At 39.7% G+C, this 12,717-nt stretch overlaps 1 protein-coding gene across 2 annotated transcripts; it reads left to right on the top strand.

Moving 5' to 3' along the window:
• The first annotated feature begins 1,051 nt into the window (after positions 1-1,051).
• aaas (achalasia, adrenocortical insufficiency, alacrimia) lies at positions 1,052-11,139 on the top strand. Of its 2 annotated transcripts, none has more exons than XM_086068726.1 (17): positions 1,052-1,194; positions 1,373-1,507; positions 2,174-2,301; positions 3,608-3,663; positions 3,739-3,830; positions 3,937-3,983; positions 5,253-5,351; positions 5,454-5,597; positions 5,947-6,067; positions 6,147-6,271; positions 7,905-7,965; positions 8,070-8,160; positions 8,977-9,058; positions 9,166-9,233; positions 10,547-10,625; positions 10,742-10,826; positions 10,909-11,139. In XM_086068726.1, the coding sequence occupies exons 2-17, from the start codon at positions 1,397-1,399 to the stop codon at positions 11,062-11,064; spliced, it is 1,545 nt and encodes a 514-aa protein (XP_085924852.1). In that variant the 5' UTR covers positions 1,052-1,194; positions 1,373-1,396; the 3' UTR covers positions 11,065-11,139. The 2 variants fall into 2 exon arrangements, with proteins under 2 accessions (XP_085924852.1, XP_085924851.1); XM_086068725.1 differs by having other exon boundaries at positions 1,054-1,168.
• Positions 11,140-12,717: the final 1,578 nt, after the last annotated feature.

A 12,717-nucleotide genomic window follows, 5' to 3' on the forward strand; every position in this document is an offset into this window, starting at 1 on the left:
TGTATATGTATATGTATATATATGGTTTGCCAAAAGTAGTACACCATAAATCCTGGCTGGCTTTGGAGAGGCTGGTATGAGGCAGACACAGTAAAATTAAATGGCTGCACAAAGAACACAAATGCAATAGAAAGGTAATTTAATTTTTTAGGCTAGAAATTTGATTAAAGTAGAATGAATCGTTACAAACAAGATGCAGATAAATATTTATAATAAGTTCACCCCCATCTTGCTGTAAGATGCATTTTAATGTTAACTTGAACATTATCATTCATTGTGATTACAATTTCAAATGGTGCATGGTGTGGAGTTCTCTTTTTTGTTACGTCACACTTACAACAATCAAATGGATTGAAGCAGTTGGCCCTTTAAAGCCTATTAAAAACTATTACATCTGGAATTTTGGATAGAGAATTGTGAAGCTGAAAACAAACATTTGCAGCCAGAGAATACCCCTTATATAATCAAATGTACGCATCAATTTTCAATATCACTTGACCCTAAGAGCAACGGTTCAAGCCTAGTCCAGATAATTTGTCACTAGCCGATTGCAGGGCATATAGGCTACAGATGAGAAAAGCAACCATTTATACCAGTAGTGTCTAAACTCGGTCCTTGAGGGCCGGAGTCCTGTAGGTTTTGGATGTTTCTCTTCTCCAACACACTTGAAGCTCATCAGCAAGCTCTGCATAAGCCTGATAACGATCTTGTTCATTGGAACAGGTGTGTTGAAGCAGGGAAACATCCCAAAACCTGCAGGACTCCGGCCCTCCAGGACCGAGTTTGGACACCAAAGATTTACACTCACTCACATTCACAACTATGGACAAGCTAGAATCGTGAATGAACCTAAAATGTACCCAGAGAAACCCCACACAAGGACAGGGAGATCATGCAAACTGCGTACAGGAATGTCTGAGCCAAGATTGGAACCAAAGCTATTCATTTGAGCTATTTACTAAAAACTAAACATTGTTTGTTTGGATCAGTCGTTATGCAATAGCAACCTCTGTCCTCAAGAGGGCGTTGCTTATTAGTGCAGGTACATCGTACAACATGCATCCATAGTTTGTACCTCTTGAGAACCCGTAGATTTCCACGGCGGGATTCAAGCGTTTCGAGTATCCAAGAAAGTTGTGACAAGACCTTGTTCTATTTTCGTCAAATGGTGAGAGACGTTTGACCTGACATAAGGTAAATTAAATTCCGAAAAAACAAAGCAAACAGTCAATATTTTTACAAGAACCGTGCTACGTGTTTGTAGTTGGCGAAAGTTCGCCTGCTAACCGTGTTAGCGTAGCAGTAGCATCAGTACTTCCACAGTGTGCAATGGTTGTTTGTAACAAATGATTGCTTTTTATTTGTACTACAGCTTTGTTCCCCGTCCCTCCAAAATATGTGCTCTCTGGCTCTGTTCCCTGCTCCGCTTCCCCCTGGACACACGACTCTGTGCGAGTCGAACAACGAGCTCCGGACGGGAAGCAACGCGGAGGAGCGGCTGCAGCAGGTCTAACCTAAATTTAGTCAAGTCAAGTTTATTTCTATGGACCTTAATCACAAAATAGTCTCAAATTGCTTCACACCTCCACAGTTTACAAATATCAACGACTAGCCTAACGTGACATAATCGGCTAATGCTGATATGTTGTTTACAGAACTCCTACCATACCCTAGCTTTGTGAAGTTAACATACCGTAAAAATAATGTCACAACATATGTCACAAAATCTCAAATTAAATTATTAGAAATAATACTCAGTATTTAGGAGGCCTACAGTTTTTTTCTGTTTTGAGAAAAATTGGGGGGAAATGCCTTGGACCGTAATTTTAGAAAGTTTGTGCCAGGGTAATTGTCCCTCTCCCCTATGAATAGTGGGGATTTACTGTATATCTAAAAATGGAGGTATACCTGCCTGTAGCTGTACGTTGCTGGCATATTTGTAGTACACGTAAATTGTAATTGAATATTTTTTGAACCAATTAAGTCATATTGCATAATTTTTTTGTGGCACACCTGGTCTCTAACAGAACACTAACGTATCACAGCACACTGGTTGGGAATCACAGGTGTGTATACATACATAATTAATTGATTGTGTCTTGTTTTAATCAAGTAAACTACCAATGTGCATAAAAACATGTAGTTAAAGTGTTTGTTTTTGTTTTCTATATAGGAATCAAGTCCTCTGAATTTGCACTTTCCCCGAGAGTCCCTCAAGCTTCACAGTCGCACTGAGAGCAGCAGCAAGGCGGCCTTCTTGGACCACTCAGAGACGTTGTGGATGAGGAGTGCAGCAGCTTGGTATGCACATTGCACAGTATATGGCGACACAGTGAATCATAACATGGTGAAAGAAATTCAGTAGATACAATATTTATATTTGGGACATATGTTAGTGTTTGTAGGTGACAAAAAACTATTCCTGATAATTTACAAGTAGTGCCAGCGAAATCCAGAAAAAAAAATACCCGCTACAAAAAAAAATCACTTCATTCACTTAAATTCATTTCTTTTTTTTGTGCAGCTAACTTTACATTTATCTTACAGAGATGACCTTGATTCCATTTTTTGTATGTCTCAGTTTATCGCAACCAGTTCATGTTACATATTGGTCAATATAAACACTTATAATTAACTGGAGATTGAAATGCAAGATTTGACCTATTTTGATAGGTATTGCATGGGAGAAAGAGATTAGGAGTGACTATATTTTCACAGCCAAAAGGTGCACCGTATTAAAAGGTGCAGTCTCAGTTTCGGGTGCTATTTCTGTATTTAAGACATACAAATCTTAATGGGCGCAGGTATGGTAAAACATAGGTTAGCTTAAAACATATGGTAGCATGCTTTCATGCTAAAACATACGCTAGCAAGCATGCTGGCGTAAGTTTTTAAAAAGCAAAACTGAGTTCGGTTGTACTTTATTGAAGTATTTAACAATGTAAACAATAAGTTTGGTTGTACAGCTGGGCAAGTTCTCCATCAAACACGCCAGGTTCCCTCTCGTCATTGCCATGCCGAGCATTTGGAATTCCTTCGTCAAGCCTCCCGGAATGATCGCAAGCTCAGAGTTCATTTGCCATGGAGTGACAGTTGCAAATCAACAGCGACAGTGATGCGTGGGAAAAAACACCCGGTCTCTTTACGTACACCTCACTCAGCCACTCTTTCAGTTTCTCCTCATCCATCCAGCCCTTTTGATTGGCCTTAACGATGACACCGGCTGGAAATCTTTCTTTAGGCAGCGTCTTCCCCTTAAAAACCACCATAGGTGTCAGTTTCATAAAGCATAAGCAACAAGACGTCAATATCTTTCGTGACTCTTTTGGGTTCTCATAATGCCTGCAAGTCCTCAACTTGGGCCACATTTCCTGTATATAAGCAATGTGTCCGGAAATGCTCCTACACAATCAGTCAAGCGGAGTGCTTACCCAAGTCGGTCAACAACATTTACAGATTTTGGAACTCGGTGCACACAGAAGGCACACCTCATCATTAGGCACGCCATCGATTTTTGAGAATATTTAAGACTTTTAAGTGCGCCTTATAGTCGTGAAAATACATTATTATTGTAGGTGTAATTTGCATTGACATATATTTCTTTCAGGCGGGATGGTGGTTTTACAGGGCTACTGAATGAAATCACTAACTCCCATGAAGATGGTACGTGAATCTTTATGAGCAAGTGACATATTCAGTAATGTGCATGTATTGTAAGTATGATGCTCTTTTCCACAGTGCCCAAATGGTTGTCCGTGAGTTCTGGGTGCATCCTGGCAATGCTGCAGAAAATCTCTTCTTTTCACAGCTCCTTGTTTCCCCATCTCACAGTAAGCTCTGCCTAATAATCCAATCAAGTGATGTGAGTGAATGAATGACATGATGTTGGCTGCATGATGTTCAAGTGTTTTTTTCTATTTGTTCCGTGGTCTGGAGCTGAGCAGCGAGGACATGATTGCAGAGTTTTCACAAGCACTAAACTGGTGAGTGGCAAGTTGTCGGGCCGGCATTTCACCAAAACCACATAGTGTACTCTTGGGTTAAAGAATCTTTGTCCTATCAGTGACAATTTCAGTTTTTATAAAGCCCTGACTGAGAGCTCTATGAAATGTATGAAAAAATGTGTTGCTTCGTTCGAACAAATATTTGTTTTTGTAATGAGCATTTGAGGCTTTTTATTACATTGCCTTATTAGACTCTTTTGGATTTGCTGTTTATTAAGTGAATGAATCAACTTTTGGGGGTGTTAATGCCCCAAAACTCGAAACAGAAATTGTTGCAAGCGGCTGTATCCTGCAGAATCAGGTCCACCAAGAGCCAAGTTGTGGTGGTCTTGTCAGAACCGTATATTCATAATGTAATACGATAAGATGCCATGATTACCGGTATTTCATATTTAGCGTCTTTATAGACACGCGGCTGTTGTGATTTTGGTACGTAGGCCCTGCAATGCGTTCACGTACCCCAAGGGGTGCGCCTTCCTCTGGTAGGGAAACACTGCTTTAAGGGATGTCGAGTGACGTCAGGAGCAGAAGCCGGATGACGAATCTTGGCCATTTAGTCCGCTTCAGTGTCTGAGCTTTAGTTTTGGCCTACTGAAGCACTTTATGAGAGTTCTCATTTGGTCCTGCCCTTGTGACCATGTTGAAGTGTCCTTGAGCAAGACACTGAACCCTAATCTGCTCCCAGTCAGTGGCCGACCACTGGTGTATGAATGGGTGAATGTGAGGCTGGCAGATGAGTGACGTTGAATTGTCAAGCATTTTTGCTTGCAAGCATTTCAAGGATTCCTCATAAAAACGTTTGTACTTCCTACTTTAGTTTGTTCTTGCAATTGAATCGCAGGTTGTATTACGTTTTTTGCAGTCGCTAGGCTTTTGGTTCTCCTCCCCTGGCATACAGATTTATACTGTAAACATGCACATTTGCATCCCTGCTCTAATTTTCTGACGCCTACATGGAAACCTTTAGTTTGTTTTGTTAAAAAAAAAAAAGAAGCAAGTTAATGTTTGTATGAATAAACTCTCAATGTCCCACGGCAATTGGTTATGTAGCAAATGCATGACACTCCAAGAGTTTACGAGTTGAGTAAAAAAAAAAAGAAGAAAATAAGCCGTTTTAATCCTCTTTTACTTTTTAGCTTTCAAATGTTTAGCCACAATTTTTACTAAAACAGCATTATGATTTAGTTAATCTGGAAAATGTTCATTCCGGTAAAATCTGTAACTTTTTTTATCTTTCTGCTTTGTCAGGTCAGACTGCGTGGTGCGAGCCTTTGCCTGGCATCCTCATACCGATAAATTTGCTGTTGCCCTGTTGGATGACTCAATTAAGATCTACAACCCCAAAAGGTGGTGAATCTCCTGTGCTTGTAACATCTTGAGACACAATCACAGTTGTGTTTCTGAAGCCAGTGATTTACTGGCCGCGTCTTTGTTTGTATGAACGCTTAGTGCCACGACTCCAACTCTCAAGCATCGTCTCCAGAGGAGCGTCGCGGCAGTGCAGTGGAAGCCACTGTGTGCATCAGGACTCGCTGTGGCTTGCCAGAACTGTTTACTGGTCTGGCATGTGGATCCTTGCTCGCTGTCCACCAGGTATGTAAAGGTTGTATCTGGTAGTTACCGTATATCTTTGCTCAATTTCTATAGACCATTTCAGAATGTTGTAAACAGAAAGTGCCAGGATACTTGTGTGTGGCAGAAAAATCTCCCGGTTCCTTTTGGAAGCAATTCATCTCATGTAACGTCTACTGACTGATGCTTTAAATATTCAAATAACAGTGATAGAGAAGAAGGCCAATGTCGCCACTAATGATAGTTACCCTGTTTTCTCAATTGTCCTTTAAATGCGTGTTTGTTTACTTGTGGTGCCAGTGTAAAAGCCACCTGGAAGAACATGTAACATTGTGATGAAATGTCCTATATTCTTCCTCCTCTGTGACAGGCCTTCATCTGGATGCGCTCAGGTTTTGTCTCATCCCGGCCACTCACCAGTCACTTCCATTGCCTGGTCCCCAAACGGCTCTCTCCTCGTGTCGGCCTCGCCTAAGGACACAGCGATGATGGTAAAAGGCTTCACCGTAGTCCACCATCGCTTGTTGAAAGTGCCAAATTGTCAGTGTGTTACCCCTTGACCTCTTTCAGGTATGGGATGTAGCGGCAGAGAGCTGTGTGCCCCTCCAGCGTGTCGGAGGCGGCGGGGTCAGCTTTCTGTCCTGGTCCACAGATGGGAGCCATCTTCTTGCCTCAACGCCATCTGCTGTCTTCAGGTTCAAGATTCAAATGAGTCTAATTTCTATACTGTGTAGTGTTATACTGCTGGAATGGCACATTTTATTTTTGTAGAATATTGCTGTTGTTGCAGAGGTCTGCAACTTGCAAGGGCCCACTCTGGAAAACAATAACAAATATTCAATTTTAAATTAATTTGTTCATTAAAAAAAAAAAAAAAACTTTGTCGCTCAAAATATGTATGATGTGTGACACTTGGCGCCAAGATTTATTGAACTATTTGACCCTCAGTGGGCAAACATGAGTAAATCTAAGAAAATAAAGTTTCCTGAAGAAAACGGAATATTTAATGCTTTGCCTTACATGAACCATATTAAAACCAAATTACATTCGCCCACGCCTCAAAGATGATAGCTTAGTTGTGTGTGAAAATGAAAGTGACGTGTACAAGCCCTGATGTGCTGACAAAGAACAAAAATCACATTAACCAGGGAAAATATTATTGGTTGTTATTATGCAAATATATTTTACATTGTTAAGGGAAATAGTCATTTTTAATTCAAGTCCATATGTGGACAGAACATAGAAGATGGCTCTTTTATTTATTTTTTGTTCACTGCAGATGGTTAGTTTGGCTTAAAGTATATGAGGACTCAAATAGACATTGCCTATTTTATTTGAAAGTAAGCGTCAACTAAGTGTCTTTTTTTTCCAGAGTTCAAAATGGGTTTTTTTATAAGCAGAAATCCAGATTTGTGTTCACTGTAGCAGTTCATTTATTTCATAAGTGCAATACATTATGTACTGTATACATCCAGGTAAAAAAAAAAAGCAATGTTATCCTCACTTTAGATGTCAACATTGTTCTCTGGTTCATAGTGTATTTTTTCTGTGGTAAACAGGCAAATGGTTCTTTGAGTATTTAAAGTTGCTGACAGTGTGTTGGTTATGTATAAAAAGTTCATCATATACAGTAGCGGATATAAAAAGCCCACACACCCCTTTTTTAAATGCCAAGTTTTAGTGGTATTGAATAAAATGTAATGTGCCAATTAAGTAAAAGCTGAGTTTGGTGGCCATAATTCCAAAAAGTACAATTGGTGCAATCACAATATTGCTCATCACCAAACGAACACCATACTAATGAAGTTTAGTGATGGGCAGTATCATGCTTTGTGGCTCTTTTTCTGGAACTGGAACTTAATCAAGATGGAAGGAATAATGCACAGTTCCAACTAACAGTCAGTAAAAGTACAAAAATGTCAGGAAAAGCCTAAAAGAACATTTGAACATTCAGTTACTTTGAATGCTGGCAGGTCTGTGCAGACTCGAATTGATCATGAGTTAACGCGATTGGTTAATTCCTCACACAACCACATCCGCAGTTATTGGAGGGTTTGCACAATTGTTTAACATCCCAGTTGTTTATTTTTTACTTAGTCTTTCTTTCCATTTGGGTTGTATAGATTATAGTGAATGGTTGTCAAAGGTTTTCAATGATTTCTCTTGGTCTCATTCTTTTTATGTCACACAAACCTGGCAATTGAACAAGGGTGTGTAGACTTAAAAAATAAATATATATATATATATATATATATATACCCACCACTTTAATCGTACCGATAAGTTTAACATGCCAGGTCATCAAAATGACTTGTCGTCATTCTTCAGGGTCTGGGAGACCAGGATGTGGACGTGTGAGCGTTGGCCATGTGAGAAAGGCCGCTGCCAGGTATGCACTGCCGGTACCACCACATTCCAATGTCTCTCTCATTTCTATGATGTCGTTCCTACGAAGCAACTTTTTGTTATTGTTGTTGTTGTTGTTTGGTTTAGTCCGGCTGTTGGAGTCCAGATGGGAGTAGACTTCTCTTCACCGTACAGGGAGAAACTGTTATCTACGCTCTCACCTTCACTGACACACCAGGTTATTACATACTAAACGGCCATGTTTGGTGATGGGGATATGTGACGCTGCTTCCCTCAACATTTCCATTCAGCTTTATTTATATAGGGCCAAATTACAGAAACATAATTTTGTCTCAGGTTGTATGCACACAGTGGAGGTCTCCAACCACATTAAAACAACACTAGACAATGGAGGCAGTTGGTCAATAATTTGTAGAAAATAACAGACCCATGTGGAGACTGACCAATAGTGTTGATTTGTGGAAAAAAATGTGAACTACATACTTTTTTATCTGAATAATATAGGACCATTAAAAAAAAGAGCAACCTTTATTTAAATTGTATTTATTCAGTGGAGGGGGCGAGGGGATCCCACATTAAGAAATCCCACATTTAAATGAAATCCTGAGTGCCACAATTATTAGCAACCCCGATGTTAATACATTGTAAAACCCCATTTTGTCCCCCAAAGAGCACCTCATCTGCTACAATACAATGTTTCACAAGATAGGAGAATACAGAACGAGAGCTCTTCGACCATTACTCTTTGCACAATCTCTAAATCATCCAGCGACCTGGGCCCTTTCCTCTGCACTTTCCTCTTTAGCTCACTCCGTTGGCGTTCAGTGGGGTTGAGGTCTGGGGACTGAGATGTCATGAGAGGAGCTTGATTGAGTCTGGTGAACCAGTTCTACAATTTTCAGTATGCTCTGAAATAAATATAAAATTTATTTGAAGGCTTTTTTTTTTTTTTGGAATGCCATTAATTGTGACCCATACAAGTCTGATTTTACTCAAGTGTGATTTAATGTTTATTTGGTTGGTGTCCTCACAGGTACAACAAAAGGATCACAAGCAGCATCAGTGGTGGCCGACCTGTCACAGACAACCTTTAACACATCCGAGGGAGATGTAACGTAAGAGCGATAATCTGAAAAGCTAAAAAAAAGAAAAAGAAAAAAAAAACACACACACAAACGTATCATCTATATGACCAATTGACCATGGGCGTTTATTTGTGCAGTGTTGGTGGAGAGATCCAGTCTCTGACATGGGACCCGAGAGGAGAAAGACTTGCTGTGCTTCTTAAAGGTCTGTGATCATCTTTCTTGTATCCTCCCACATAAAACCTAACATTGACTAGATTTTATTTACAGTACGTTCTCCATTTTTCTCCTTTGTTATTGGTATTGGCAAGACAATACAATAGGTGAGACAACATTAATGCCATTTAACAGCTGTTTCTGATGGCATTAATTGGAATAAGGTCCAAGTGGGAAGGAACCTTTCCAGACTATAAACCCAGAACTGCTAACATATCAAAATTCACTTCAATAACAATTTGTCTGGATTTCCATATTTTTTACATTTTATCTAGCACATTAATTACTGTTTGACAGTTATTACAGTATACCATGAAATAGGGTAAAAATAATTATGCATGCTGTTCTATTCCACATAATCATTGCTCTATAACCACAATTGTTAATAAATTATGGCTTCAATATTTGTTATTGTAATGTATTTATAGCATCAACCTTGTAATGTGCAAGCAGTTGCAGCCTGAATCAAAGTGTATGAGATTTCAGTGTGTCATTGTCAAATATATCTGTATCTATGGATGAATTAATTTTCAACTGTGGTAAAGAAAGACAATTTTAACTTTTGCAATCTTTTGGCAGTGCAAAATAGCATGCATCAAACATTCCCCGATACGAACAGCAGAAAGCAGGGAGGTTGGGGGGGACTGTTCAATGTGGACACACAGTTTTGTTTTTATTGTTGTTGTTGTTTAAACACTGTAGTGTTAATTTCATCACATTCATTTATAAAATGTGTACTGGCCAGCATCTTGGTGGCCCGACAGCGTACGGACAATCAGCGTTCCGGAGCATCAGGCAATTCAAGTATGAGCTGCTGATTACTTTTTTGCATAAGCTGTGTTTGGAAATGAATGGTGCGCTCTAGCTCGTCAAACACACACACACACCCCCACACACATACTCACACACACCTGCTCTGAATTGCGTTAAGGCATCAGAAGATATAAAGAGGGTGGCCACTGGTGGTAATGCATGACTGCTTTTTCCGTTTCTTCTTCCACTTCTACTGTCATTTGGCGGTTGGCAAATACTTTTGGTGCATTTACCACCAGTGGAAAGAAGGTGACGGTAATGCCCAGAAATTCAATATGATCAGGGAGCAAGGATGTCGGTCCGAGCTCTGATTTTAGTATATACATTGTGAGTCGCACCTTAGTATAAATTACAGGACGTCAGGACAGGACAGGCTAGGACGTGTGATTTATAGTCCAAAAAATATGGTGGTAATATGTGGAGTATTCTGACCTCACTTGTGCTATTGTCAACATTACATACAAAAGTTGCTAATTTCTGGTCTTTCAGGTGATCCACAAGCAGACCAACCTGCCGTAATTCCTGTGTTTAAGACTAGAACAAAGCCCATTTTCGAACTTTTGCCATGGTAGGTGTTTCCATCTGTGGTTTCGTTTCATGCTTGTGTGCTGTAGTTTCTTGTTACTGTCTTCAAATGAAATTAATCCTCATGTTTTGCTCATGCTTTGTCCTTCCTGTCCTTAGTGGTTTTGTTCAAGGGGAGATTGGTGCAGAACCGAGACTGCTGCAATTCCACCCAAATTTTCAGCATGGAGCTCTGCTCACTGTGGTCAGTAACCTCCTTTGATTCTCATGCTCCATTTTGAAAATGTACCAGAACAGACTAATGTATCAAGTGTTTTTCTCCATAGTGCTGGTCCACAGGAAGAATTACCCACATGCCTTTCTACTTCGAAAGCGTCAACATCAGCCGGTTTAGGCTCAATGGCACTCCGTCGCTACCACGCCCTCAGGAACATTCTGCCGACCCAGCCAATATGTCGCTCTTTACTGAGTTCATGTCATGACCAGCAATCATTTTGTGTCACAAATATTTTCCATTTTGTTCATGTCAATAAAATGTACTGAAGAAATGTTTAAAATGATCTCCTTATGTATGATATTTTTCAAATAAGACAAGTAAATCTATAGAGGTATGCATCTGTTATTGTGACTTAGGATAAAACGGCTAAGGACATGTTAACTGATTGTCACCCTCTTTGTTTTCCTTAGTTGTCTCTAAAGAGTGCAATGATATGCAAAATTCATGGATAGATTAAATACGTTAGTGCCACGGTATGATATTTTTTCTATTTAAGTTTTTACATGGAAAATGTTCATGCATTTATTATAATTACTCAATAATATTTAAAGGCGCCTTTCTTGGCACTCAAGGTACAATATATTACATTATTACGTTAGAACAAAGGAAAAAAAAAAAAGTATTACGTTTTTAACCGAGATACCTCTGTGTCTCCCATGATAAAAGATGCAATGACGGTTTGACATCATTTCCTCTTTTCATTCAGGCAGCACCACGGTACTCCCTGATTCTTAATTGAAACCAATCCAAACTCTCAGTACACTATGACTAGACCAACAATGCTGCTTACCCTCCCTAGCGAGATACGAAGCCACCGTGTGTAGCACTTGTTGAAGAAATGTATCTTTTCTTCGCGTGTTCGTTTTTATTCCGGGTAGAGAGAATGTTGATTTTCTGAATACAGACCGGAGATCGATCGGTGAACAGGTCCTTCGAAGGATTTATTTTACTGAATATTCCGGACACAAGCGAGTTTACAGAAGCACAGCTGCAGCTCCTCGCAAGTGTGTCGTTACAGCGGACTCACAGCATTCTTATACTATCTTAAAAACCTGTATTACAGCACCCCCTTTTCCTCAAGCCTCCAGCCCCCCTTCTCTCCCCAGCCAAGACAGACATCATTCAATACACATTGACAGATGGCCTTTTGATGTGGAAATATAGTAGGTCTCAGACCTGACGTCACCTAGCATAAGATAAGACTTACAAAGAAATCTTACTAACACATTGGCTTCAACTACAGACAAATGGCCCATTGGTGTGGGAATAGAGGAGGCCCTTCAGACATTCCGTCACCTGGAGACATTATTCAAACACTCACCAAGCTTTACTGAGGAAATTAAAACAGTTATGACTAAATCTAAACAGTTATGACTAAACTAAACTAAAATCTGGGCAGAAGACCCTCAACACACTCTAAAGTCTGTCTCTAAAGAGTAAATGCTACAGTGTGTGGCACTCGGCGCTACATAGATGCAACAGAACGTGATTATAATTTTTTTCTTAAAAGGGACGTATCTCTCTCAGTGATAGTCAAAGATTTGTCTGCATCATGCCAAAACCATCAACAATGAAATAAAAACAAAGCCCATCAAAACCAAACAAAAACTGCTACAAATTACCAATCTACCTTTCTAGTCATTATTCACGATACTGAGGTAATATACTCTGACTGGTCAATGCAAACTGATGTTTCTTCATTGAGAGGCTCTCATTACGCAAACAGGGATCCAAGTTTAAAACGCACTGGGAACAGTGTTTTTCAGCAAATAAGAGTAGTAGGAGTGGCAACGTAAGATGGCTGCCCTCTGGCTTCAATGTATGTATATATGTGTACTGTATGTAAGCATATATACAT

The sequence above is a fragment of the Leptonotus elevatus genome, chromosome 2 (assembly GCF_054856555.1).
Source record: "Leptonotus elevatus isolate MCC_2025b chromosome 2, RoL_Lele_1.0, whole genome shotgun sequence".
NCBI classification, from domain to species: domain Eukaryota; kingdom Metazoa; phylum Chordata; class Actinopteri; order Syngnathiformes; family Syngnathidae; genus Leptonotus; species Leptonotus elevatus.